Source organism: Antechinus flavipes, chromosome 1 (genome assembly GCF_016432865.1).
Source record: "Antechinus flavipes isolate AdamAnt ecotype Samford, QLD, Australia chromosome 1, AdamAnt_v2, whole genome shotgun sequence".
Lineage (NCBI taxonomy): Eukaryota > Metazoa > Chordata > Mammalia > Dasyuromorphia > Dasyuridae > Antechinus > Antechinus flavipes.
The window spans coordinates 333,014,789-333,041,813 of NC_067398.1; the positions used below are offsets into that span (position 1 = coordinate 333,014,789).

The window sequence follows — 27,025 nt, forward strand, 5'->3', positions numbered from 1 at the left end:
TAGTGCATTCTCTTTCAAATTAACTTGGATTTATTTTGGATACATTTATAGAGATACATTATCTCCCTCAGATTAAATGTAAGTACTTTGAAGGCAGGGACTATTTCATTTTTGTCTCTCTCTGTATTAACACTCTATATGTACAAAAAAATAAGCACTCAGTAGACAATGATTGTTGGTATTACGTATTATGATCACCTCTAGGCATCTCATTTTAGGAGACATTCATAAACTATAAATGAACTGGGTGAAATGTGTTCAAAACTTAGATTAGAAGGTGGATTAATTCTGTTTGATTTCAGAGGGCAGAACGTGGAGCAAAGGGTGGAAGTTGCAGTCAAGTTTGAGGTTCAGTTAAGGAGAAATTTTCTAACAATGAGAGCTATCCAAAAGCAGAGAGCACTATCTTCGGGAGGGAGTGTGTTTCCATCTCACTACAAGTCTTGAAACAAAGGCCAGATGATTACTTGCTGGGATTATTCCAGAAGGATTCTTGATCAGGTAGGGACTGGACTAGCAGCCTCTTTCCTAACTTGGATTTAGTTTGTGTCTGTTTGAACATGGGAGAAGGGAGAATCCTTAAGAGAGAACTTCAACAACCAGTCTCCGGAACTTGACAAATTTTAATGCTTTGCCAGGTCATCATCACCAAAATCGGATCCAAATCCTTCTTTTTACAGCTGGAGAAACAGCGCAATGAGTCGTGTTTGCACAAATTTCGTACATTTGACTTGGACTTGAGCAAGCTGACATTTCGGGGCGTCACAATCAGAGGTCAGCCTTTACACTCCCCTCCTTCCAACCCCACCGAACGGTTTCGGAAGGGAAGCGCAGCGTTGCCCTTGACGACCAGTCAGAAGGTCACCGAGGCCCTTTTCCGGGATCATACTTCAGCAAGTATGACTTCGCCTAAGCCTGGTTGGCGTGGGAGAAGATAGGCCCGCATAAAAAATCTTTGCTCAAGGACGCTTTTTCTTCTCTCTTCTCCCTTCAATGCTTCCGGACAAGATGCACATGCTGCCGGTAGGGCGATGGGAAAGCTTTCGAGGATCACTTGAGGAGTAAAAGACCCCTGTGAAGGAGGACAGCCACGGTGCAGGCAAATGGTGTGGACAGCCTAGTCGCGCGGCAGGTGACGTCAAAGGCCCCGGCCGCACATTTCTTGAAGGCCCGGCTTGCTGCCTCGCTCTAGGTCTGTGTCACCTAGCGTGCTCAGTTCCGCCCCTCATCCCTATCCTGGACAGCTACTGGGAAGCCTTTTCCTGGGAGTGAGATATGGCGCGGGAGCTCCGCGCACTATTGATGCTCTGGGGCCGACACCTACGGCCTCCGCTCGGGCTACGGGAGCCGGGGCTGCGGAATGTCGCCGGAGGTAAGGCCGGCAGGGGTGACTGCCCTCGCCCCCCGCAGCTTCCTCGGGCAGTTCCGGAGAAAGACGTGAGGCGCGGACCGCCGCCGGGGGAGTTGGGCTGGGGAGGATCCGCGGCCGGCTGCGGAGGAGTTCGGACATCGGCCCGAAGGCAGCCCACGTGGGATTTCAGAAGCGGGGCTGGCCCTGGGGGTTGATGATCATTCAAAGCAACAAATGTTTTTCTTCTCATTTCCATTTAAGGCTAAGATGTAAACAGTGTCACGTTTTCTGGCTTGGTGTTTGGTATGAGTATTGATTAGTGAGCGCTTCCAAAAAAACTGTTGGATACTGCAAATGACCAACACGTGCTTAACGCGGTAGGAAGGAGCAGTGGTAGCCGCTGGAAGAGGCATAAAACTGAAGACCTAGCTCCTGCTTTTGTAGAATTTAGTCTAATAGAGGAGGACACTAGCAGGAGCCATGTTGTGATACATATATGTTAAAGAGGTGTGAAAAGTGGTGTTGTGCTGGAATGCCCAAAAGGACTAAGAAAGAAGACAAGATGAAGGGACCTCCGGTAAAGAGAATACTTGAAGGGTTTCAAAACAATAAGGTCAGTTTAGTTTGAGTGGAGTAGATTGAGGGCAATTTAATGGAAATTGTCATGAGAAATAAGGCAGGAAAAGTAATTGCTTAGGAATATTGAATGCCAGCTAAGCATTTCGATATTTACCTAATAGGTAATAGGGAGTCGTTTAAAAATTTTGAGCAGAGCAGCAAGTAAATTGAGCATAAAAATCATAGAAATCGTTTTGCTAGGGGAGTGGGGGTGGCAAAGCCTGGTAGGAAGCTGATGCAATAGGTTAAGTAATCGATAATTGTGAGGGAGAGAGGAAGGAGACAGATAGACTGAGGGAGAGAGAGAAAGAGAAAGAAATGGTAGTAAGGGGAAAATGAGATGATTGGCTATGAGAGATTGCGGAAAGTCCACTTTTTCAATATTGGAGGCAGAGTCCCTGGGTGGTAGCATTGACAGAAATTGTGAAAACGGGAGGAAAATCGGGTAATACCACAACAGTACAGTGATATGTGAATTAACTGGGATAAATTAAAACAAATTTGTTAACCTATACAATAAACATTGCAAGTTTTATTTCACTAAAGAATTTGTAATGTGCAATTTATACTTTTGCTGCAGTCACTTGCTTTTACGTGATTTTATTGTGAGTATGGATGGAAAATTTTGAAATTTTCTTTTGTCTTCTTGAAATTATACTTTGAGCATATTTAATATTAAGCATACTTTTATTAAACATTGATCTATCACTTTTAAAACCCATATTAAAAAATTAATTTCTGAACTTAAAAACCAAATAACATTTTCGTATACTGTATATAAAACAAAAAGGTTGTATGTGAAACTACAAATCTTTATCTACAGCTTTCTTTTTAAATATCTAATAAATTCAACATAGTTTTATGTTTAAAGCCTGTCCTGTTTTTTTATCTCTAGTTTCCTTTATGTCTCTTTAATATTTAAAAATATTTCCTGACCTTTTTCTTTTGGCATTTTCTCTCTTCCCTTCCCTTTATTTTGATTGAGATAAAAACGAAACAAAACAAAAAACGAACCCTTTTATGCATAGTCAAGGCAAATTTTGACACTGGCTCTCTAAAAATGACTGACAGTTCTGTACCTTGGGCATCAGGAGTCCTGAACTACATATTTCATCTATTATACTCTGGAAAAGGGGCTGGTCATTGTGTTTCTAAGTCATTCAAAATAGTTCCTCCACTCTACTTATCATGCATGTAGTTATTGTTGGTTCTGTTCACTTCATTCTGTATGATTTCATACAGATCTCAGTTTTCACTGAATCTATTCCTTTGATCATTTCTTATGGTGCAATAATCTAAAACATTTATATATTGTAATTTGTTGAGTCATTTCCCCATTGACTTAATTTCCAGTTCTTTGATACTACAAACAGCTGCTATAAATATTTTTATATATAAGAAGTCTTTTACTCAGTCTTGATATATTTGGCATAGAAACTTGTGGCACCACTGAGTCAAACGACTTCAACTTTTGGGATATAGTTCTAAATTGCATTCCAAAAAGGCAACTGTGATGTTCTCTTCTCTAAAATATAATCGGTCTCCAGGAGCAGGTTTCTTAGGGGGCTTCTGGAGGCAGCCTTCGTTTCAGTTCTGTGTAATAATCACCTCAAATTCAGCCAGGAGTTAAAGTCCAGATCCTGTATTGTCTCCTTCAAAATAGCCGGGTTAGTTTTCTTAGAGGCCTATCTCTCCTTGATTCCAAGAGCTCTTGCCTCTTGTCCTTTGTTTCTTCCAGCTTCATCCTCTGGCTCCCTCGGAATCCAAAGCCTCCAGCCAGCACAAAGGTGGAAGTTGGAATGAATCTGACTCCACTTCCCAGAGAGTGGGCTTGTGGACTTCTGAAGGGTGAATCTCCCGAAATCTCTAGTAGGCTTGTGGGCTTCTATTTTGTGAATCTCCCAAAGTCTCTAGTGGGCTTATCCTTTAGTGGACTCCTCCTTATATATGCTCTTTTAAAGGTGCGAACTCTAAAGGTGTGAACATAAGGATTGTTTCTATCAATTCCAGTGACTTAGCATCTTATTTCAAGTTCTGGCCTATAACAGGCAACACCAGTTAATGCATCAGTATGCTTGTTTTCCTGAAGCCCTTCCAACAATTGGCCTTTTCTTTTTTTGTTATCTTTGGTAATAAATGTGATGGGGACCTCAAAGAGAAACTTAATGCAAAGATTCCTCACCTTTCCCCAATTCACTGTTTCCCTTCTAATTTTAACTGCATTGGGTTTTTATAAAAGTTTTAAAATTTTATATAATAAAAACTGTCCATTTTATCTTCTGTTATTCTTTTTTTCCCCACTATTTGGTTGAGAATGTTTTACTTATACTTTCTAATACTATCCTTCCTTCTCTAATTTGTTCATGTTGTTTTATGTTGAGGCCCATATCTATTTGGAACTTAGTCTATTATGTGAGGTGTTGGTCTAAATCTAATTGCTCCCTAACCAGTTTTCCTAGCAATTTTTGTTAAGTAGTGGGTCCTTACCCTAGTAATTGGGTTTGGGAGTTTATTGAACATTGAACTACTGTGGTTTTTTTGCTTCTATAGGTCATCTAATCTGTTCCTTTGATCTAAATCTCGATTTTTAAACTAGTATCAAATATTTTTAATGACAATTCTAGCATAATTATAACTTTTTTCATTGTTTCCCTTAGTATTGTTGACCTTTTGTTAATTTTTTTTAGCTCTAATTAATCATTTGGTAGTTTGATTAGTATGGTGTAGAAAAGGTTAAGTAGTACTGTCATTTTAAAAAATTATGAATATTTTATCTCTATATAAACTACAAGAAAACTTTTAGCATTCATTTTTACAATATCTTGAGTTCCAAATTTTCCTCCCTTCCTCTTCTCTTTCCCTCCCCTCTCCCAAAGAAGATAGGCAGTTTGATTTAGTTTACACATATGCCATATGCAAAACATATTTATACACTAGTCATAATTGTGAAAGATGAAATAGATCAAAAAAAGAAACAATAAAATAAGGGAAAAATTATGCTTTGATCAGCATTCACAAACGATCAGGTCTTTTTCTGAGTATGCATTTTTCCCTATAAGTCCTTCAAACTTTTAGTTCTGACTACCTCCTCTCTTCTGTCACATACATCCTCTCCCCTCATACTCTTTCCCTATTCTGTAGAGAAGATAGATTTTTATACCCAGTTGAGTATGTATGTTATACCTTCTTTAAGGCAGTTCTGATGAGACTAAGGTTCATTCACTCCCTTCTCCACTGTTAAAACTTTTTCTTCCATCTTTTATATGAGATAATTCTCATTCTACCCCACTGTATCTCTCCCTTTTCCATTCTCTCAATACATTCTTGTAACCCCTTAATTTTAATTTTTTAGATAATTCGTTCACATTCAGCTAACACCTATATCCTGTGTGTGTGGGTATATGTGTATATATATGTATTCATTCCTTCTAACTGCCCCAATAATGAGAAAGTTCTTATTAGTACAACTGTCACTTTCCTATGTAGGATGGTAAACAGTAATCTTCTTAAGTTCCTTAGGATTTCCTTTTTTTTTTTTTTTTTTTTTTCCTTTTTATACTTTTCCAGAGTCTGGTATTTTCTATTCAACTCTGGTCTTTTTAACAAGAAAGTTTGAAAACTCTTTATTATATTGAATGTCCATTTTTCTTCCCTGAAGGATTATACTCAATTTTACTGGATAGGTGATTCTTGATTGTAATCCTAGCTCCTATGCCCTCCAAAATATCATATTTCAGACTTTCTGATTCTTTACTGTTGAAGTTGCCAAATCTTGTTATCCTGATTGTGGCTCAGCAATACTTCATTTTTTCTTTCTGGATGCTTGCAACATTTTCATTTGGCTTGAGAATTCTAGAATTTAGCAATAATATTCCTTGGAGTTTTCATTTTGGGATCTCTTTCAGAATATGATTGGTGTATTTCAATTTCTGTTTTACCCTCCAGTTCTAGGATATCAGGGCAGTTTTCATGATGATTTCTTTTGTTTTCTCTTAATTATCTTTCTTGGGGAGGGTTAAGTGACTTGTCCCAAGTCACACAGCTACCAAGTGTTTAGTGTCTGAAGCAGGGTTAGAACTCAGGTCCTCTTGACTCCAGGGACCAGTGGTTGTCCACTGTGCTATCTAGCTGCTCCAACAGTTTCTTGAAAGATGATGACTAGGTTCTTTTTTTTTTTTGGATCATAGCTTTTAGGTAGATCAGTTTTTTCTTAATTTTTTTTTTTTTAGCTTTTTATTTTCAAAATATATGCATAGTTTTAATCATTCATTCTTGCAAAACCTTGTGTTCCAAATTTTTTTCTCTCCCTTTACCCCTTCAACAGCAAATAACCCAATATATGTTCTTCTATACATATTTCCACAATTATCATGCTACACAGGAAAAATCAGATCAAAAAGAAAAATGAGAAAGACAACAAAAAGCAAGCAAACAACAACAACAAAAGGTGAAAATTCTATGTTGTAATCCATATTCAATCCCCATAGTTCTCTCTCTGGGTGCATATGGCTCTCTTTATTATAAGTCTATTGGAATTGGCCTGAATCACTTCATTGTTGAAAAGAGCCACATCCATCAGAATTGATCATCACATAATCTTGTTGCTGTTAGACCAATATTTTTTTTTTTAAATATTTTTTTCCCTAGATCTATTTTCTGGGTCATTTGTTTTTCCATTGAGATAGTTTACTTTTAAAAAATGTCATTCCTTTGATTTTGTTTTGTTTCTAGATTATAAAGTCATTAGCATCCATTTTGTTCAATTCTGATTTTTAAAGAATTATTTTTTTCAGTGAGCTTTTATATCTCTTTTTCCATTTGTCCAATTCAACTTTTAAAAGTTGATTTCGTCAGTGGATTTTTTTTTTTTCCCTATTTGGCCAATTCTGCTTTTTAAGGCATTCGTCTCCTCATTGACTTTTTACGCTTTCTTTATCATTTGACCTGGTCATGTTTTTTAAGGTGTTTTCTTCAGTATCTTTTTTGTATCTCCTTTACCAAGCTGTTGTCTTTTTTCATAATTTACTTGCATCACTCATTTCTCTCCCAATTTTTCTTGTATCTCTCTTACTTGATTTTCAAAATTCTTTTGAGCTCTTCCATGGCCTGAGACCAATTTAAATTTTTCTTGGAGGTTTTGGAAGTTGAAGCTTTGGTTTTGTTATCTTCTGTGGATCTGTTTTGATCTTCCTTATCGTCATAATGTTATGTTCAAAATCCTGTTCCGTTGTTTGTTCATTTTCTCAGCCTATTATTTGATTTTTAACTCTTTGTTAAAGTAGGGCTCTGTTTCCAATGTGCAGGGGCCCTTGTCCCAAGCTTCAAGGGGTTTGGTGCAGGTGTTTTCAGGGGACCTGTAACTTTTCAGTTCTTCAAGGTGGAACCTCTAAGGAGAGGTATATTTACTCCTATTCTGGCCTATGTTCTGGTCTGTGAGTGATCAAAAGCACTCTTTTCTGCCTAGGAATGGTGAAGAGGGTCCCTGCTTCATTATGGCCACAAGTTGTTCCACCTTGCCCTGGAACTCGGATTTGAGTATGGACAAAAGAGTTGAGAACTGGTTCAGTGCTAGCAAAGAATTCCTTTGTAATTTCTCTCTGACCCCCTTACTGCCTGTGGGCTGAGAGCTCTAGAAGCTGCTAGCACTACTATTGCTGATTCAGTGGCTCCTTAGGCCTGCTCCTGGTTTGTAGGGCCAGGATTGTGTTAGTGTGGACTGATCTGTTCTGTGTTCCACTCTCACCCTGGTGCATCAGATCTATCTTGCTGATCTTCCAGATTGTTCTGGACTGGAAAATTGTTTCACTCAGTTTTTTTGGTAGGTTCTGGTACTCTAATATTTTTTTGAATCATTATTTAAAGATATTTGGAAGGGTTTGGGGGAGAGCTCAGACAAGTTCCTGCCTTTACTCTGCCATCTTTTTTTTTTTTTTTAAATTTCATAGCTTTTTACTTATAAGTTGTATGTATGGGTAATTTTACAACATTGACAATTGCCAAACCTTTTATTCCAATTTTTCCCTTCTTTCCCCCCACCCCCTCCCCGAGATGGCAGAATGACCAGTAGATGTTAAATATATTAGAGTATAAATTAAATACACAATAAGTATACATGACCAAACATGCTGTACAAAAAGAATCGGACTCTGAAATATTGTACAATTAGCCTGTGAAGGAAATCCAAAATGCAGGCAGGCAAAAATATAGGGATTGGGAATTCAATGTAATGGTTCTTAGTCATCTCCCAGTATTTTCGCTGGGCGTAGCTGGTTCAGTTCATTACTGCTCCATTGGAACTGATTTGGTTCATCTCATTGCTAACGATGGGCAGGTCGATCTAAATTGATCATCATATAGTATTGTTGTTGAAGTATATAAGGATCTCCTGGTCCTGCTCGTTTCACTCAGCATCAGTTCATATAAGTCTCTCCAGGCTTTTCTGAAATCATCCTATTGGTCATTTCTTGCCAAACAACAATATTCCATAACATTCATATACCACAATTTATTCAGCCATTCTCCAATTGATGGACATCCACGTGGTTTTCAGTTTCTGGCCACTAGAAAGAGGGCTTCCACAAACATTCTTGCACATACAGATCCCTTTCCCTTCTTTATGATCTCTTTGGGATATAAGCCCAGTAGTAACACTGCTGGATCAAAGGATATGCACAGTTTGATAACTTTTTGAGCATAGTTCCAAATTGCTCTCCAGAATGGTTGGATGTGTTCACAATTCCACCAAAAATGTATCAGTGTCCCTGTTTTCCCACATTCCCTCCAACATTCTGCATTATCTTTCCCTGTCTTCTAGCCAGTCTGACAGGTGTGTAGTGGTATCTCAGAGTTGTTTTAATTTGCATTTCTCTGATTAATAATGACTTGGAGCATCTTTTCATATGGCTAGAAAGAGTTTCAATTTCTTCATCTAAGAATTGTCTGTTCATATCCTTTGACCATTTATCAATTGGAGAATGACTTGATTTCTTATAAATTAGAGTCAATTCTCTATAGATTTTGGAAATGTTACTCTGCCATCTTGGCTTTATCTCCGTTAATTTTAATATTCTAGGGTGTCCCTAAATATGAGCAACTAAAACCTTTAGATATTAGTGAGGTTTAAATCAGCCAAATTCCCAAGCCATTGATCTGTGTTTTTTCATCTCGTTTATCAGTTTCTGAATCTTTTGTGATATATTGAATGATGCAAAACTATTGTGATATTCAATCACTATTTGGAATTTTTGTAGTTCTGGAATACTGCTTCTCAGTATGTCAGCATATTTATTGGAGTTGGCCTTAGTAGATGCATGTTTTCTAAGTCCATTTAATTCTTCTCTAAGCTGGCTTTAAAAATGAAATTATTCAATAACCTAATTTTTAATTTACAAATTGTATTATTCACATTACATAAATAAACTAATAAAGCTGTTTTAACAAATTTCCTTTTAGGAAATGATTTCTCTTTGTTTGACTTCACTCCTACTTAGATGAAGCTGGTATTGTGGAAAGAACATTAGGTCTAGAGTCAGATAACTTACATTCAAGTTTTAGCTTCAGTGCTACCTCTGTGTGATCTTTTGGCAAGTCATTTCTCATTCCTGGTCCTTTGTTTTCTTATCTGTAAAATGAAGAGGGTTGAATTAGATTGCCTTTTATGTCTCAGTTTGCATTAGATATATGCTCAGATGATGTTCGTTATTTTTAGGGTGAATTAAAATATATTTAACTAGCCAAGCTGCTAGTGTAGGAGAAAACAGCAAAGTCCTGCTTCTCCAATGGCTACTCCAGTAAAAACTGTCATACCAAGCATTGATTAGGAAATCTGAGGAAAAATCAAGAGTAGGGAATCTTTCTAGCCCCAGATCACATATTTGACCCATAGGCAAGTGACCAAGGCAGAAAATTTGGAAAAGTGTACTCCAGGATTATAGACCCAGCCTTGGACTTAGTCAATAGTGTGGGATCTCCCAGAATGACTAGTATTGTAGAATTAACCTTGGGGCAAATCCTGATTTGAGAACAGAGTTAAATAAATAGTACCTCCAGAAAGGATTGGGGAATTTAAATGTGAGCCCCAAACAATGTTAAGCCAGCAGTGCAATAGCTCTGAATCTGCTGTGCCTTTTAACTAGTTAATGGGGAAATGGGATCTATTGTATCTATGAGCAGGGTTTCTTAAACTTTTTCCACTTGTGATTGCTTTTTTACCTGAGAAATTTTTGCTCAACCCTTGGTATATAGATATATAAAACAGATATACAAATCAACATTTACTCATAAAAAAAAAATTTCAATTTTGCAATCTCTTCCTCCCCATTCAGTTACATAACAGATTTGGGGGTCACAATCTACAGCTTACCAAACTTTGTACGAAAGCATTACCCATAGCTGTGTTACCTATACATAAAGCTTTCTGGACATTAGAGAGCCTGGGAGGACAAAAATCAGACTATGACCTTGATCTAACATAGAGCTTAATGAAAGTCTGTAGCTTCTTGACTTAAATTGAAACCTTCGAAAAAAGGGTAATTTTTGAAGGACCTAGCATTTATTCCTGAAGAATACCCAGGATCATTTAAGACCATATACTTGAATCAGCTATTTACATATCTATTGTATATAAAACTTGTGCACAGAACCTGGTCTTGAAACAATGTCCCAATTCTGGAAATAAGGCTGGGAGAGTAAATAAACAAAAAAGATAAGGACCTATCATGATGCCAGAGAAGCTCAAGACAAAAACCTGAAAGAGCATATAACACCTATAAGCAGATCCTCTGGGAAAAAGAGAAAACAAAAAATGTAGCTTTGACAAAAAGTAAATTACAATTCTCTTTTTGTTTGTCCTAAACATATTTCCACATTTATAATGCTGCATAAGTAAAATCAGATCAAAAAGAAAAAAAGTGAGAAAAAAAAAACAAGCAAACAACATCAAAAAAGATGCAAATGCTGTGTTGTGATCTAGCTCAATAATCTTCTCTCAATGCAGATGGCTCTTTTCATCCCAAGTCTAATGGAACTGACCTGAATCACCTCATTTCTGAAAAGAGTCACGTTCATCAGAATTGATCATTGTATATTCTTGTTGCTGTGCACAATGATCTCCTGGTTCTGCTCATTTCACTTAGCATCAGTTCATGTAAGTCTCTTTGAAATCATCATGCTGGTTTTTTCTTACAGAAAAATAATATTCCATAACATTCATACACCATAACTTATCCAGCCATTCTCCAACTGATGGGCATCCTTCAGTTTCCAGTTTTTTGCCACCACAAAAAGAGCTGTTACAAACATTTTTGCACATGTAGGTTCTTTTCCCTTTTTTTATAATCTTTTTGGCATACAGGCCCAGAAGAAATACTACTAGATCAAAAGTTATGTACAGTTTGATAGCCCTTTGGGCAAATAAACTATAATTCTTAACCTAAATGAAAGAAAATTTGAACGAAAAATTATTATTAATGAAATGAGATTGCTAGAGCAGAGAACTGGAAAAGAAAAAAGAATTAACATTTTAGTGCAAGAGTTAATGAAAACTTAGCCAAACAACAGACCCCTTGAAAGTTACAATGGGCCAATCAGAAATTATTAAGTCTAGTCAAAGGTTATGAACAGGCAGATTTTTAGAAAAAGAAATCAAAGCTACCCGTAGTCACATGAAAAAAATACTCTAAATCATTACTGATTAGAGAAATGCAATTTAAAACAACTCCATGGTACCTATCAGATTGGTTAATATGACAGAAAAGGAAAATGTCAAATGTTGGAGGGGATGCGGAAAAAATGAAGGAAATTAATGCAGTATTCATGGAGTTGTAAATTAATTGTTCCAACTATTCTGAAGAACAATTTAGGACTATGCTCAAAAGGCTATTAAGCTGCATACCCTTTAACCCAGCAATGCCACTACTAGATCTATATTCCAAAGAGACCAAAGAAAAAGAAAAAAGGGTTAGGGTTAGGGTAAATTCATAACAGCTTTTTTTGCGGTGTCAAAGAATTAGAAATTGAAGGAATGTCTATCAGTTGGGGAATGGCTGAATAAATTGTGGCTTGTGATTGATGGGTAGAATATTCCTGTGCTATAAGAGTTAATGAGCAAAAAAAAGAGTTAATGAGCACACCTCTTTCAGAAAAACCTGGAAGATTTACATAAACTGATACAAAGCAAAATGAGCAGAACCAGAACACTACACAGTTACAATGATAGTATATGATGATAAATAACTCTGAAATGACCTATATGATGAGTCAAAACAATTCTGAACAACTAAGGTATCTTGTAGTAAAAACAGTTGACTAGAAATCAAGGAGAGAAATAATTTAAGAATTATTGGATTAAAATGAAAAAGAACCTACGTATCATTTTTCAAGAAATCATTTAAGAAAATTGCCAGACATAGTTGAACCAGATAGCAGAGTGAAAATAGTTACTTTGTGAAAGAAATCCCCAAATGAAAACTATCAAGAACTGTGTTGGTGAAAATCCAGAGCTTCCAGGTGAAATTAAAAAATTCTATATTCCACCAGAAACATTGAAATCAAGTACTAAAAAACTACCATGAGCTTATACAAGCTTTTAGCAGCTACTAATATGAAGGAATAAAGAGCTTGGAATATAGTATACTAAATGTAAAACATAAAACCTTGCAAGCTAGCAAAACTGAATTTTAATGCTCCTGGAGGGAAAGTGAGTAATGAGATAAAGGTCTTACAGGCATCACTGAGGAAAAGAGCTTAGCAGGAGCCTTGAAATATTGAGGAATAAAGGGAAGCATAAGCATAAAATGAGCAATTGGAAGACACTTTTATAAGATGAAATGCTTACATTCTAATATTGGAGCGATAGAAGTAATCTCAGAATTTTAGTAGCATCATTGGTTATGAAATTAAATGTCAGAAGGGGGGGCTGTAATTTTATTATGTTTTGATAGTCTTAAAAGAAAACGAAGATTAATGAAATACTCTAGGGAAGAGAGAGAGAGGAACAGGGGAAGGAAACTTATTTAAATTGGGAACCATAACTAGAAGACTATAAATGAGGAAGGGATTGGGGAATGGGTGTTATAGAAGTCATATATATATAAATGAATCTTTAAATGTGGATAAATATAGATGAATATTAATAAGGCAAAGATTATTTGCAGAGGATTTATATGTAACTTCTAGCCTGGGTCTCACTCAAACCTTTGGTAGTTAAGATATGATGGTGGAATGAAGAGGAACACTCCTACATCATTCAGCAGTTAAAAAAGCCAGGGGTGGATATGCAGCAAAGACACCAAATGCTGATGTGGCTAAATAGAATTTCTTGCATCTGAATTGCCCCATAGTGGTTGATTAGCAAATCACCAGAGAGAGAACTCTGAGCTCTCTTGTGTTGGAATCTTTACAAACTGCTAACTCATTAGAGTTGATGTTTTGGGCCAGAACCTGAAACGGTACCAAGTAGAACTAATTGATACAATGCTTGTGTTTATACCTTTACTCATTGGAATTCACAAGTATGAGAGATACACAAAGTAAACTTTGTAATTTTGTGAATTCACACCTCCCTTGAAGCTGTTAGGGCCAGAGAGCACTCTGGGAGAAAACCCATAATCCCGCTCTCTGATATATAAGAAGAAAGCAGAGGCCCAATTGGAAAGAGATTCATTCCATTTTCCACTTGGCTGGCTGGTGGCAGAAGAGAGTGGAGCTGAATTTAGATTGAGAAGGGAGCGTCAAGTGAGTTCAGCCAGAAGCCCTCTTTGAGTGAGGAGACTTCGAAACATTGACTGGGGTCGGAGAGGAGCACTCTTGTATCTGTTTATACTGAATCACAAAACAAGTCAACAACATTAGCCACTTGGAGGGTGACTAGTCCCTTTTCAGTTTCTAAGCCATATATTTAAACATGGTATCTGGAATTGCAGCTTGCCCTGCTTTCAAAGATTATTCTAAAGCATCCAGAAAAAGTGTCATTGAGATAACTTCATATGTGAAGTTACAACCCCCAACATTTCACTACTTTAAAAAAATCGTTTGCTTTTTATCTTGTTTTTACATCACCTAAATTTTTCCCTTTTCTCTCTTATCCTGCCCTCTCTCCCAGAGAACCATTTCTTGAATTTTTTTTTTTAAGAAAAGAAAAAATTCACCAAATCCAATAAATCTGACATTACTTTCAATGTTCCCTCATTCACTACACTAACTACAAAAGAGTAAAAGGAAGTGAGGCACTTTCTCTGTGGGTGAGACTATTAGTGAAAGAGTAAGCAAAGGAGATCATTGGATTAGTTGGATAGAAAGAGAACCAGAGAAAAGAAGATCCTGGACGTAAAGGTGATGTGTCAAGCGCTGCAGATCAGTCACGAAGAATCAAAGTTGAAAAAAGGCAATTAGGTTAGGTGATTAAGAAACACTGGTAACTTTCAAGGTCAGTTTCTTTTGAAAGATGAGTACTTAGCAACAGAATAAAATAGCCAGAATTCAGGAATGCTGAATGCTAATTTAAAATGCTCATTTATCTAGATTTTAGCAGAACTTTCAGTAAAATATTTTATATCATTCCTGTAGAGAAGATGGAGAGAGATGATTAGAGAAAACATAATCAAATAGATTTAGAAGTGGTTGGATTGTGGGCCTCAAAGAATAATTGTTAATGGTTCAGTCTGGTGGACTCCAGTGGAGGGCCCTAGGGATTTAAATGGTCTTGGTCTTTTTAACATATTTGATTGGATAAAAACATAGCATGCTCATCAGATTTACAGATAATAAGACCTATTTTCCCACATCACCTCTAACATGCCATTTTCCCTTTCTATCTTCTTAGCCAGTTTATTGCATATGAGGTAGTACCTCAAAGTTGTTTTTTAATTTGTATTTCTGTAATTATTAATGATTTAGAGCATTTTTCATATTATTTTTGAGAGTTTTGATTTCTTCTGAAAACTGTCTATTCATTACTTTTAATTATCTATCAAATGAAGAATGGCTTTTATTCTTTTTGTTTTAATCTTTCAGAAGTATTTTATTTTTCCAACATTTAGTTTCCAACATTCATTTTTGTAACATTTTGTGTTCCAAATTTTTTTTCCCTCTTTCCCTTATCCCTTTTCTCCCTAAAGACAGCAAGCAATCTGATATAGGTTAAACATGTAGAATCCTTTTAAACATATTTTTCATGTTGTACAAGAAAAGGGGAAAAAACCGTAAGAAATAAAAAAGCAAACAGACAAAAAAGGTGAAATGATTTGATCCAGATTCAGTCTCTGTAGTTCTCTCTGGATGCAGATGGCTCCCTCATCACAAGTATATTGGAATCGCTTTGAGTCACCTCATTGTTGAAAAGAGTCAAATCTATCACAATTGATCATCACATAATCTTGTTGTTAGTGTGTACAATTATTTTCTTGGTTCTACTCACTTCACTCAGCTTCTGTTTAAGTCTCTCTAGGCTTTGCTGAAATCAGCCTACTGATCATTTCTTATAAAACAATCATATTTCATTACATTCATATACTATAACTTACTCAGCCATTCCCAAAACGAAGGTTATCCTCAATTTCCAATACCTTGAATGGCTCTTATTATAAAATTGATGCAATTCTCTACATATTTGGGAAATAAGACTTTTGTCAGAGAGACTTATCCGTTCTTGCTTTTTAAGTTCTTTGGTTTTGTTTGTATAATAACAGATTTCATGTAATCAATTATCCTTTTTATTTTCTGTTTACCTCTATCTCTTTTTTGGTCATGATTTCTTTGATGATCTGCTAATTTGCTTATGATATCAACTTTTATCTCTAAATCATGTAAAATTATTTTAGTATATGATGTGAGATGTTGATCTGTGCTTAGTTTCTGCCAGACTCTTTTCCAGTTTTCCCAGAAATTTTGATCAAATAGTGAGTTCTTTCCCTCAATGTTGGAATCTTAGGATTTATCAAACTTAATCCATTCTACTGATTGACCTCTCTGTTTTTTTTTATCCAGTATCTCTCTGTTTCTTGTTCAGTATCAGGTTGTTTTGATGATTGCAGCTTTGAAGTATATTTTGAGATCTGGTATTACTAAGTTTCCCACTTGCTTCCTCCTCCTCCTTTTTTTTCATTGATTCCAGGATACTCTTGACCTTTTGTTCCTTCAGATAAAGGAGGAACTCTGTAGTTGTATAAAATAGTTCTGTAGTAATTTGATTGGCATGGCACAAAATAAACAAATTAATTTAGGTAGTATTATAATTTTTATTATATTGGTTTGGCCTAGTCATTAGGAATCAATATTTCTCTATATGGTTCCTATGTGTCTTGGCAAGTAGACTCCCAAGTATTTTTTACTCTTTGTAGTTATTTTAAATGGAATTTCTCTATACTACTAGATTTAATTGATAATATGCAGTAATATACAAAAAGGCTGAAGATTTCTGGGAGTTTTTTTTTTTAATGTCCTGAACTTTTGCTGCCTTAATTTTCTTCTAGTTGATTCTAGAAATCTCTAGGTAAGCCATCATATCTACAAAAAGGTCATAGTTTTGTTTCCTCATTGTTTATACATACTGCTTAAGTTAACATTTTTCTTATTTTACTGCAACAACTAGCATTTCTAGTACAATATTGAATAGTAATGATGATAGCAGCCATATTTGCTTAACCTATGATTTTATTATTAGAAAGGCTTTATAGATAATGCGTTTTTCTTAGTTTGATAAATACTAGTTATCTTTTTCAGAAAAGAATCATCTATTCCTGGGCTTTCTAATGTTTTAATTTAAACAGAATGTGTTCAAAACATTTTCTTCATTTATTGAAATAATTTTGATTTCTGTTTTTGTTGTTAATATGGGCAATTATACTTATAGTTTTCCTAATTTTGAATCAACTTTCCTGGTATAAATCCAGTCGAGTTTACTGCTAAAATCTACTTGCTAGTAATTTTTTAATTATTATGTTTATTTAAAAAAGAAACAATAGAAAAAAAATAACAGAAAAAAGAAACAAAACAAAACCAGAACAGAACATTGTCATATGCCCAGTAGAACATTAGGAAGGATTCAAAATATATAACAATAAATTACCAGTTCAAGAAAGAATATAAAATAGTAGAAGAAATTATATCTATGAGTGTCCATTTTTCCTTTGCTTCCTTGTAAGTTCTTTTGTTCTATGCTGTGTACTTTTTTTCTTCATTCTGTTTTCCCTCTTTCATCCTTCCCACCTCTCTCCAACTAGGCTCTAGTTATATATATATATATATATACACACACACACATAAACCCCCACATATATACATTCATACTCACACACATGTACATACATCTATATGTACACATACATTGAGAAACATGCATACATACTTACATATATTCACACACACACGTGTGTGTATACATGTATTCACCCATATCTAAACATGCATCCAAAACAATATTAGCATGGCTGACATATAATGTAGATTACTTTCTTGATTGAATCTTTAAGTTTGACTTTGTCTAATGATTATTAGCCTTCTTTTTTTCCTAATAAATTCTGATCTGTGTTATAGTATATGTGTATATCTCTTCTTTCCTATTCCTGCTAACTCTTCTGCTTTAATTTTGCTGTTTAATTTTCTTTGCTCTTACTTAATCTCTCCCCACTCATGGGTTTATTTATGAATTTTGAAGGGTGCTATACCCTTAATAGTATATAAATATATACATATATATATATGTATATGTATATATATGTGTGTGTGTGTGTGTGTGTGTGTGTGTGTGTGTGTGTGTGTGTATAGTGTTGCCTATTGAACCCATTCCCAATGTAAGTAGGTTTTCAGAACTATGAGCTTTCCTCCTCCCTCTAATGCTTCTGTGTCTATTCTTCCTCTGCACCTCATTTGTAGGACATAATATTTTTACCTTAACTGCCTCAATCTTTCTTTTGAGATACCCAATTGCGGATGTCACTCTTAAACACATGGTTTACATTTCCAGGTAAAAAATATAAATAGTTTGTCTATATTAAGTTCCTTGAAATTAATCTTTGATATTGGCTCTTCTATGTTAAATTTTCTTTTAAGTTCTGGTTTAGTTGAGATAAAGTCCTAAAAATCTTCAAGTTTGTGGAATGTCCGTATTTTTTCAATATCATGGATAATTTTGCTGGATATGACATTTTTGGCCGCAGGCCTAGTTTTTTTATTTTTTAAATTGTCAGTAGATATGATTCTAGGATCTGTGGTCTTTTGTTATGTCTACTGATAAATCTGTATAATTCTAATTGTAGCTTCAGCATATTTGAATTGTTTTTTCTTGTTTTTTGTAAAATTTTCTCTTTGATCTGGGGTTTCGAAATTTGGCAATACTATTCCTATGTGTTTTTCACAAAGGATCTCTTTGAGATAATGATCTGAAATAGTGGTCCGTGGATTTTTTCAATTTTTACTTTTCTCCACATGTCCTATCACACTAGGACAATTTTCTTGGATTATTTCTTGCATTATGGTGTCAGTCACAGCTTTCAGGTAGTTCAATTTCTCTTTTTGATTTGTTCTTCAAATCTGTTATTTTTCTTATAAAATATTTCACATTCTGTTCTATTTTTTCATTCTTTAACTTCTGTTTTGTTTTTCCTCCAATAGTTTATATAGTATTGAAATTATTGTTCTTTAAATGTTTGCCAGAATTCACTTGTAAATCTGTGGCCCTCGAGATTTTTTCTTTGGAAGTTCACTGATGGCTAGTTCAATTTCTTTTTCTAAAATGAGGTTATTTAAATACTCTATTTCTTGTTCTATTAATCTGAACAGGTTATATTTTATAGATATTCATCCATTTCATTTAGATTGTTAGATTTAATGGCATATTATTGGACAAAATAACTCCAAATTATTGCTTTAATTTTCTCCTCGTTGGTAGTAAATAACCAAAAAAAAAAAAAAAGTATAAATACCCTTTTCATTTTTGATACTGTTAATTTTGTTTTCTTTTTTTAAAAAAATCAACTTAACCAATAGTTTTTAATATAGTTCATTGTGGGTTTCTTTTCATAAGACCAATTCTTTTTAACTTATTATTTTAATACTTTTCTTACTTTCAGTTTTATTAATCTCTCCTTTGTCTTTCAGTATTCTTCATTTGGCATTTAATTTAATTTGTTCTTTTTCTAGCTTTTTTAGTTGCATGCCCAATTCATTGATTTGTTCTTTCTGTTTTACTGATGTTAGAATTTAGAAATATAAAATTTTCCCTAAGTACTGCTTTGGCTACGTCTCATAAATTTTGGTATACTGTCTTACTGTCATTGTCTTGGCTAAAATTATTGTTTTTATGTTTGACTCCCTCATTCTTAAGAATTAGATTATTTACTTTCCAATAATTTTTTAAAGTAATAACTTTTTATTTTCAAAATATATGCAAAGATAGTTTTTACCATTCACCCTTGTAAAACTTTGTGTTCCAAATTTTTCTCTTTCCTTTCCTCCCACCCCTTCCTCTCGACAACAAGTGATCCAATATATGTTAAACATGTGCAATTCTTATATACATATTTCCATATTTAAAAAATCAGATCAAGTCATAAAAAAGGGAAAAGAAGCCACATGTGCAAAAAATGTTTGTGGCAGCCCTTTTTGTAGTGGCTAGGAACTAGAAATTGAGTGGATGCTCATCAATTGGAGAATGGCTGAATAAATTATGGTATATGAATGTTATGGAATATTATTGTTCTGTAAGAAATGACCAGCAGGATGATTTTTAGAGAGGCCTAGAGATTCTTATAGGAATTGATGCTGAGTGAAGTGAGCAGAACCAGGAGATCATTATACATGGCAACAACAAGACTATATGATGATCAATTCTGATGGACATGGCTCTTCTCAACAATGAGATGATTCAGGCCAGTTCCAATGATCTTGTGATGAAGAGAGCCATCTGTATCCAGAGAGAGGATTCTGGGAACAGAGGGTGGATCACAACACAACGTTTTTCTTTGGTTGTTTGCTTGCTTTTTTGTTTACTTTCTTTGTGGTTTTTTTCCCCTTCTTGATCTGATTTTTCTTGTACAACATGATATTTGTGGAAATAAATATAGAAGAATTGTATATGTTTAACATATATTGGATTACTTGCTGTCTGGGAGGAGAGGAGAAAGAAGAAAAAATTTGGAGCACAAGGTTTTGCAAGGGTGAATGTTGAAAATTATCTTTGCATATATTTTGAAAGTAAATAGCTATTATTTTTTTTTAAATCAAAAAAGAAAAAATGAGAAAAAAACAAAAAAGAAAGCAAACAACAGCAAGAAAGGTGAAAATTCTATCTTGTGATCCACATTCAGTCCTGACAATCTTCTTTCTGGATGCAGATGGCTTCTGGATGCACAAGTCTTCCAATTAATTTTTAATCTCTCTCTCCTTGGCCCTTTATTACATGTAATTTTTATTGCATTATGATCTGAAAAGGATATATTTAATTTTTCTGTCTTTCTGAATGTGATTGAGATTTTTAATGTCCTAATGCATGGTCAATTTTTGTGTGGGTTTTCCATGTACCACTGAGAAAAAGGTAAATTCCTTTACATCTCCATTCACTTTTCTCCAGAGATATATCATATCTAACAATCTCTAAAATTCTATTTACTTTCTTAATGTCTTTCTTGTTTATTTTGTGTTTTTAGATTTATCTAGTTTTGAGAGGGAAAGGAACCATTAATATAGTTTTACTGTCCATTTCCTTCTGAAATTTGTTTAACTTATCCTTTAGAAATTTGGATGTTATAACATTTGATGCATAGATATATAAATAATATATAGCTATTATTTCATTGTCTGTAGCACCTTTTACCAAGATAGGCTTTCCTTCCTTGTCTCTTTTAATTAACTCTATTTTCTCTTTTTCTAGGATCATGAAAGCTATCTCTGCTTTTTTTTTATTTCAGTTGAAGCATAATAGATTCTACTTGAGCCTTTTACCTTTATCTCTGTGTGTGGATCTCAATATCAAATGTATTTCTTGTAAACAGCATATTGTAGGATTCTGGTTTTTAACCCTCTTTGTTAACCACTTCTGTTTTATAAGAAAGTTCATTCCATTTCCATTCATAGTTAAGATTACTTGTATTTCCCTTCATCTTATTTTCTCCCTGTTTATACTTTTTTGTGTCTCTTTCACTTTCTAGGAATTTTGTTAGGTTTGTCTGGTTTGCATTTTTCTTTGAAAGCTTATAGAGATTTTCAAATCATTATCTTGAGCTTCCTTGTCACCATAGTAGCTTTTTATGGTCAGGTTCTTTTTCTTTTTGCCATTCTTCCAGCTTGCTTCTTAATTCTGGACTTTGTGCTAGACTCTCTTCACTTCTGCATACATGTCTGGTTTGAGCGCCGATCCTTTTCACAGCTCAGTCTGGGTGCTTGAAAGTTTCCAGTGCTTTTAAAGTGGTATGGATGGTAAAATGGGCAATTTTTTGTTAAGGAAAATCACTTTACCAGTAGTATTCTTTGGAAGGACATGTTGAGGCAAGGATATCAATTAGGAGCCCACTGTAAGATAGGCTGAAACTGATGAGGGCTTGAACTGAAGTGGTGTATGTATGAGTTGATGGAGTGCTGGAAATAATAGAAACAGCAAGACTTAGCAACTGATTATGGGATAACAGAGGTTTTGCGCCTGAGAGGCTATATAAATGGTGATGCCTTAGTAAAATTTGGTAAAGAGGTGAGTTTGATGGGAAAGATAATGAATTCTGTTTTGGACATAAGTTTTAAAAATATCTAGTTGAAAATGTTTAATACCATGTAAACTCATGAAAGAGATGGATTATATATTTTTATCTGTAAGTCATCTGGCTTAGAGATGATAATTAAATTCTTGGGAATTGGTGTGTGTGTGTTGTGTGTATGTGTGTGTGTGTGTAAGAGAGAGTGAATGAGTGAATGAAAACATTGTCAACAGTGTCAACTGTAGCAGGGTTCAAATAATGATGAGGAGTATGAAATGTCCATCAGATTTGGCAGTTAAACCATTGGTAACTGAGCAATTTCAAGAATTTCCCATCTGGAAAACTGGGACACTGATGCATTGTTGGTGGAGTTGTGAACGAATCCAACCATTCTGGAGAGCAGTCTGGAATTATGCTCAAAAAGTTATCAAACTGCATACCCTTTGATCCAGCAGTGTTACTTTTGGGCTTATATCTCAAAGAAATACTAAAGAAGGGAAAGGGACCTGTACGTGCCAAAATGTTTGTAGCAGCCCTGTTTGTAGTGGCTAGAAACTGGAAATTGAATGGATGCCCATCAATTGGAGAATGGCTGGGTAAATTGTGGTATATGAATGTTACGGAATATTATTGTTCTGTAAGAAATGACCAGCAGGATGAATACAGAGAGGCTTGGCGAGACTTACATGAACTGATGCTAAATGAAATGAGCAGAACCAGGAGATCATTATATACCTCAACAACGATACTGTTTGAGAATGTATTCTGATGGAAGTGGATTTCTTTGACAAAAAGACCTAACTCAGTTTCAATTGATCAATGATGGACAGAAGCAGCTACACCCAAAAAAAGAACACTGGGAAATGAATGTAAACTATTTGCATTTTTGTTTTTCTTCCCAGGTTATTTTTACTTTCTGAATCCAATTCTCCCTGTGCAACAAGAAAAAAAAAAAAAGAATTTCCCATCTGTTTGGAAGGACAAAGTACATGTGTATTTGAAAAGTCAAATATTAGGAATATAAAAAAATATTAACAAGGGTTCATTTTCAAATGCATGCTGCATATTAAGAGATATATGAAGCCAGTGTAAGCTATTAGGTTAGGGTTGATAGGCTTCATGGAGGTAGAAGGGTTTTGAATTGAGCTTTCTTTGCAGGATAGTAGGATTTTGGTTGGAATGAAATTTTTAGCATTGTTCTTCTTCCCTTGGCCTTTTTTGTTTTTGTGGCATATTCTGTCTCTTAATGCTTTCTATTTTGTGTGACCTAAACCACTAAATAATTTAACACTAGAACATTGTAGTGTATCATTGAGGTTTGTGGTTTTTCCTTTGGGGTATTGGGGGAAAGAGGCAAAGGAAAAAGCAATGTAGATAACATGTGTAGTATCTGGTTTAAATAGTATTACATTATCGGTTTGAGAATTAGTTCTAGATGTCCTTATTCACCTGAAATCTTGTTGGTCACTAGGCAGGTTTCTAATTATTATAACCTCAGAATTGTACTAAAAAAATTGAAATCTTTTTTAGAAATTACAAAGGATCATACACTTCACCTCTTTAGTTTTCCTGGTTCTGGGAATTTTCACTTGATAGAAAAAGGAACTTCCAAATATTTCCTTGGATTTTCCTATTTCTTGTGCAGTTTATTTGTATTTCCCTCTTCTGATTTTACTTAATGGAGCCTTTGTTTAAGGCTTAAACAAAGTTCAGGGAGAATGTACCTGAAATGGCTCATAGTTTTTTTTTGTTTGTTTGTTTGTTTTGAAGAAGCAAAGATTAGAAGAAGAGCAAAATAGTTTACCAAATGTTCAATTAAATGAAGCATGAATTACTTATTAACAGTTTTTACTAAAGTGAAAAATTAGCAGCTTTTTCCTCTTTCACTATTTAAGCCCTTTTATGGTCAGTAAGTCAATAGGTCCTGATCAAGTACTTGTTCTATGTCTAACATTGTGCTGGTGCTGTAGGGGAAAATAGAATGAACATGGCTTCAGGGGCAGATATTTATGTGAACATGTGAACATGTGAACATGGCATTTGTGAGGAACAGGGAGCAGACAAATCGGACTTGTATGGAAGAATAAATTAAGAATGGACCAGTTGTTAAAGGGCTTTCAGTGCCAGAATAAGGTATTTAGATTTGGTCTGAGAGACAGTAGGGCATCAATCATACTACTTTCTTATGAAGCCAATAAAATTTATTTTAGAAGACTCACCTGTCATTAATATATGATAATTTAGGTGAGATATGAAAACAAATTAAGGAGAATTTTGAAATAATTCATGTATAATTGCCTGAAGAACTGACAAGTCTTTATGTCTATGTAGATGTAATTGAAACTATTGGGTTTTCAAGCACTTGGGTGTTACAGTTGCTTTATTCTAAGTAGAATGTGACTTTTCTGGGATGAGGGACTGTTTTATTTTTCATTTTTATATCCCCAAGGCCTATCTAGTACAGCACCTATTTATATAATGGATCCTTAATAAATGCTTGTAAATTGAATACTTTCTTGGTTGTCCTTTAGCCTTTTTAATTTCCTCTGTCAGGAATTCTAGTCTGGCATCTTAGAGTGGCAGGTCATTCATTGATCTTTTGCTATGGTAACATATCTTGTTAAGTTTTATTTTTTTTCCCCTAAAGGAATTCATTGAAATTTAGCACTGATTTACTTTGTTATCATAACTCTCCAAATAAGAATAAAGCACATAAACCAAATGACTAGAACTGTATTGGCTCTTTAGAATTGGTGTTCAGATTGGGGCTTTTTGATTCAGAAAGAACACTCTTAGAAAAAAAAAGTTGGGGAGGAAGATTCTTTGATAAAGTAGAGTAGTTCTCTTTGGGATGGCAAAAATTAGAAATTAAGGGAGTGCTTATCATCTGGAGAATGGACAAATTATAGTGTATTAATAATGGAATACTATTATGTTTTAAGAAATGAAGAAAAATACAATTTCAGAGTGGAAACATGGAAAAATTTGTATGGATTAATGCCAAATGAAGTAAGTAGAACCAAAAGAACAATTATACTATAATATCAGCATGTAAAAACAATTCATTTTGAAAGATTTAAGAACTTATGAACATTGTAATGATAGTTAATCTGAAGAATTTGACACATTTTTGGATATTGTCAGCATGAATTTATTTTTCTTGGCATGCTTATTTGTGATAAGGACTTTGTTTTTCTTTTCTTTTGTTTTTTTCCCCAAGTATAGAAGAGGAGTGGGGATGGAGGAAAAGTTGTTTGAAAATTGGTAGAAAAAAATTTTTAATAAAAGCAAAAACAAAACAAAAAGGATAGCACTTATGATGCCAGCCATTGAAGTTGGTTTTCTTGATATCTTTTTAATTTTTATTATATGTATGTACCTGTCTTGTCTCTGCTAAATGATCAGCTCCAAGAAGGCAGGGATCCTATGATACCTATCCTCTCCTCTCTCTCTCTCTCTGTTCTTTAATTTATAATTTCTTCTCTACTATCCTTCATTCATTTATAATCTCTTTTGGTGAGATACACATTGATTTTCACAGAGCAATCACTCAATAATGGATATTTAGGGTTCTCTATAATATGGCTTCCATTTATCTTTTCAGTCTTATTTCATATCACTATTCTTTTTAAAAAAAACATTTTCCCAATTAATATTACTTTGTTTTTCTCAATCACACATATAGTCTTCAACATTCGTTTTTATAAGATTTTGATTTCCAATTTTTTCCCCTTCCTTTCCCCCTCCCTCCAAGACAGCAAGCAACCCAATATAGGTTTTACATATATAATTATATTATACATTTTCCCCCATTAGTCATATTGTGAAAGAAGAATCAACAAAAGGGGAAAACCAGGAGAAAGAAAAAAACCAAAAAAAGCAAATAAAAAGTATGCCTCGATCTGCCTTTATACTCCTTAGTTCTTCCTCTAAATGTCATATCACTATTTGCATATTTTTTTCTGTTAGACTGTCCTATTAGCTCTTTCTTGTACAGGATATGCCATCTCTTTCCTTCATGTCTTTGCATCCGGCATGCACCATGCCCCCTTGTCTCTGCCTCATTGAATCCTTAGCTTCCTTCAAAGCTAAACTCATATTGCCAAATCCTACCGTAACTTTTTTTTTGAACTTCCCTATCTTTCCCATGCTGCTATTACTTTCTCTCTCTTGAGATTACTTTGTATTTACTTATCTGTATACATATAATTTTCCTTCCAGCAGAATGCAAACATCTTTCCCATTAATTTTGTTTGTTTTTGTCTTTGTAGTCCTAGTATCTAACATTTTTATTTGCAAGTATTCATATAATAAATGTGTATTGAATTGAAATGATTGTTGAGTAGATGGGGTAGGACAGTGTAGCAGTTCATTGACAGGTTTCATCAGAAGTCTGGAGACCTAAGGTATAAATCAATTATGTTTTGTGAATTTCCTCAAAGTCCTAGATTACATTAGTTTTTGAGATCAAGGAAGGATAATCAGAATAATACAGTTAAATAAAGTGTGGAAAACTTTGTAACTTCAAGTACTTCATTTCTTGTGGAGAATTATGGGCATTTGGAAAAATTGACAGCTTAAAAAAAATTCACACCCTTTTCTGCTTAGAAGTCATAGTTAGAGTACAATAACTTGTTCAAGCTTGGACTTGGAGTCAGGAAGACTTGAGTTTGAAATCACCTCCAGGCACTTAGCTGTATGACCTTGGGCAAATTATTATCTCCTTATGCTTCAGCTTCCTCATCTGTAAAATGGAGAGAAAAATATAACCCATTTTACAGGGTTGTTGTGGGGTTAAGGTGAGTTAACATGCAAAGCACTTGGAAATTTTAATGTGCTATATGAATACTATTGTTATTATTTCCAACCATTTTGAATTTTTTTCCAGGAAGACTCTCCCCATGTCTGTGGAGAAATGTCCAAGTTGTGAACCCTATGCGGAGCCTGGCTGTTTCTGGCATCTATGGTGGACAGAAATATAGCACCCAAGCAGCTGAAGATAAAAAAGAGGAGCCACTGCACACTATCATCAGCAGTACAGAGACTGTTCAAGGTATTAGGAAGGAATTGAATTGTCTATTGCTATTGGGCTCAACAATAGGAGGATAGTTCAGATGATGGAAGCAATTATGTGATACAGCTATTTGTTAACTTTGAATATAGCAGACTGCAGGCACTTGAGATATCACACGTTCCCCCCTAACAATAAGGACTTCTGGCTTTCATCCTAACATATCTCACACCCTCTGGTGGCTACCCATAAAACTAGGGGATGTTGATTTTACTAGTGATCATGGTTACTATCTGAGATTCTATAAGGATTCCTTTTTTGAATTCCTATTTTTTGTTCCCCAGGGATTATAGAAACTTTATA

At 34.7% G+C, this 27,025-nt stretch overlaps 1 protein-coding gene across 1 annotated transcript in view; it reads left to right on the plus strand.

Annotated features, from left to right (window-relative positions):
• Nucleotides 1-1,156: 1,156 nt before the first annotated feature.
• The window catches only part of TRAP1 (TNF receptor associated protein 1), a 79,862-nt gene continuing 53,993 nt past the window's right edge, over nt 1,157-27,025 (plus strand). The window contains exons 1-2 of the mRNA XM_051967731.1: nt 1,157-1,372; nt 26,540-26,704. Coding sequence (XP_051823691.1) covers nt 1,276-1,372; nt 26,540-26,704 — 262 coding nt within the window. The 5' untranslated portion in view covers nt 1,157-1,275. The remainder of the gene's footprint in view (nt 1,373-26,539; nt 26,705-27,025) is intronic.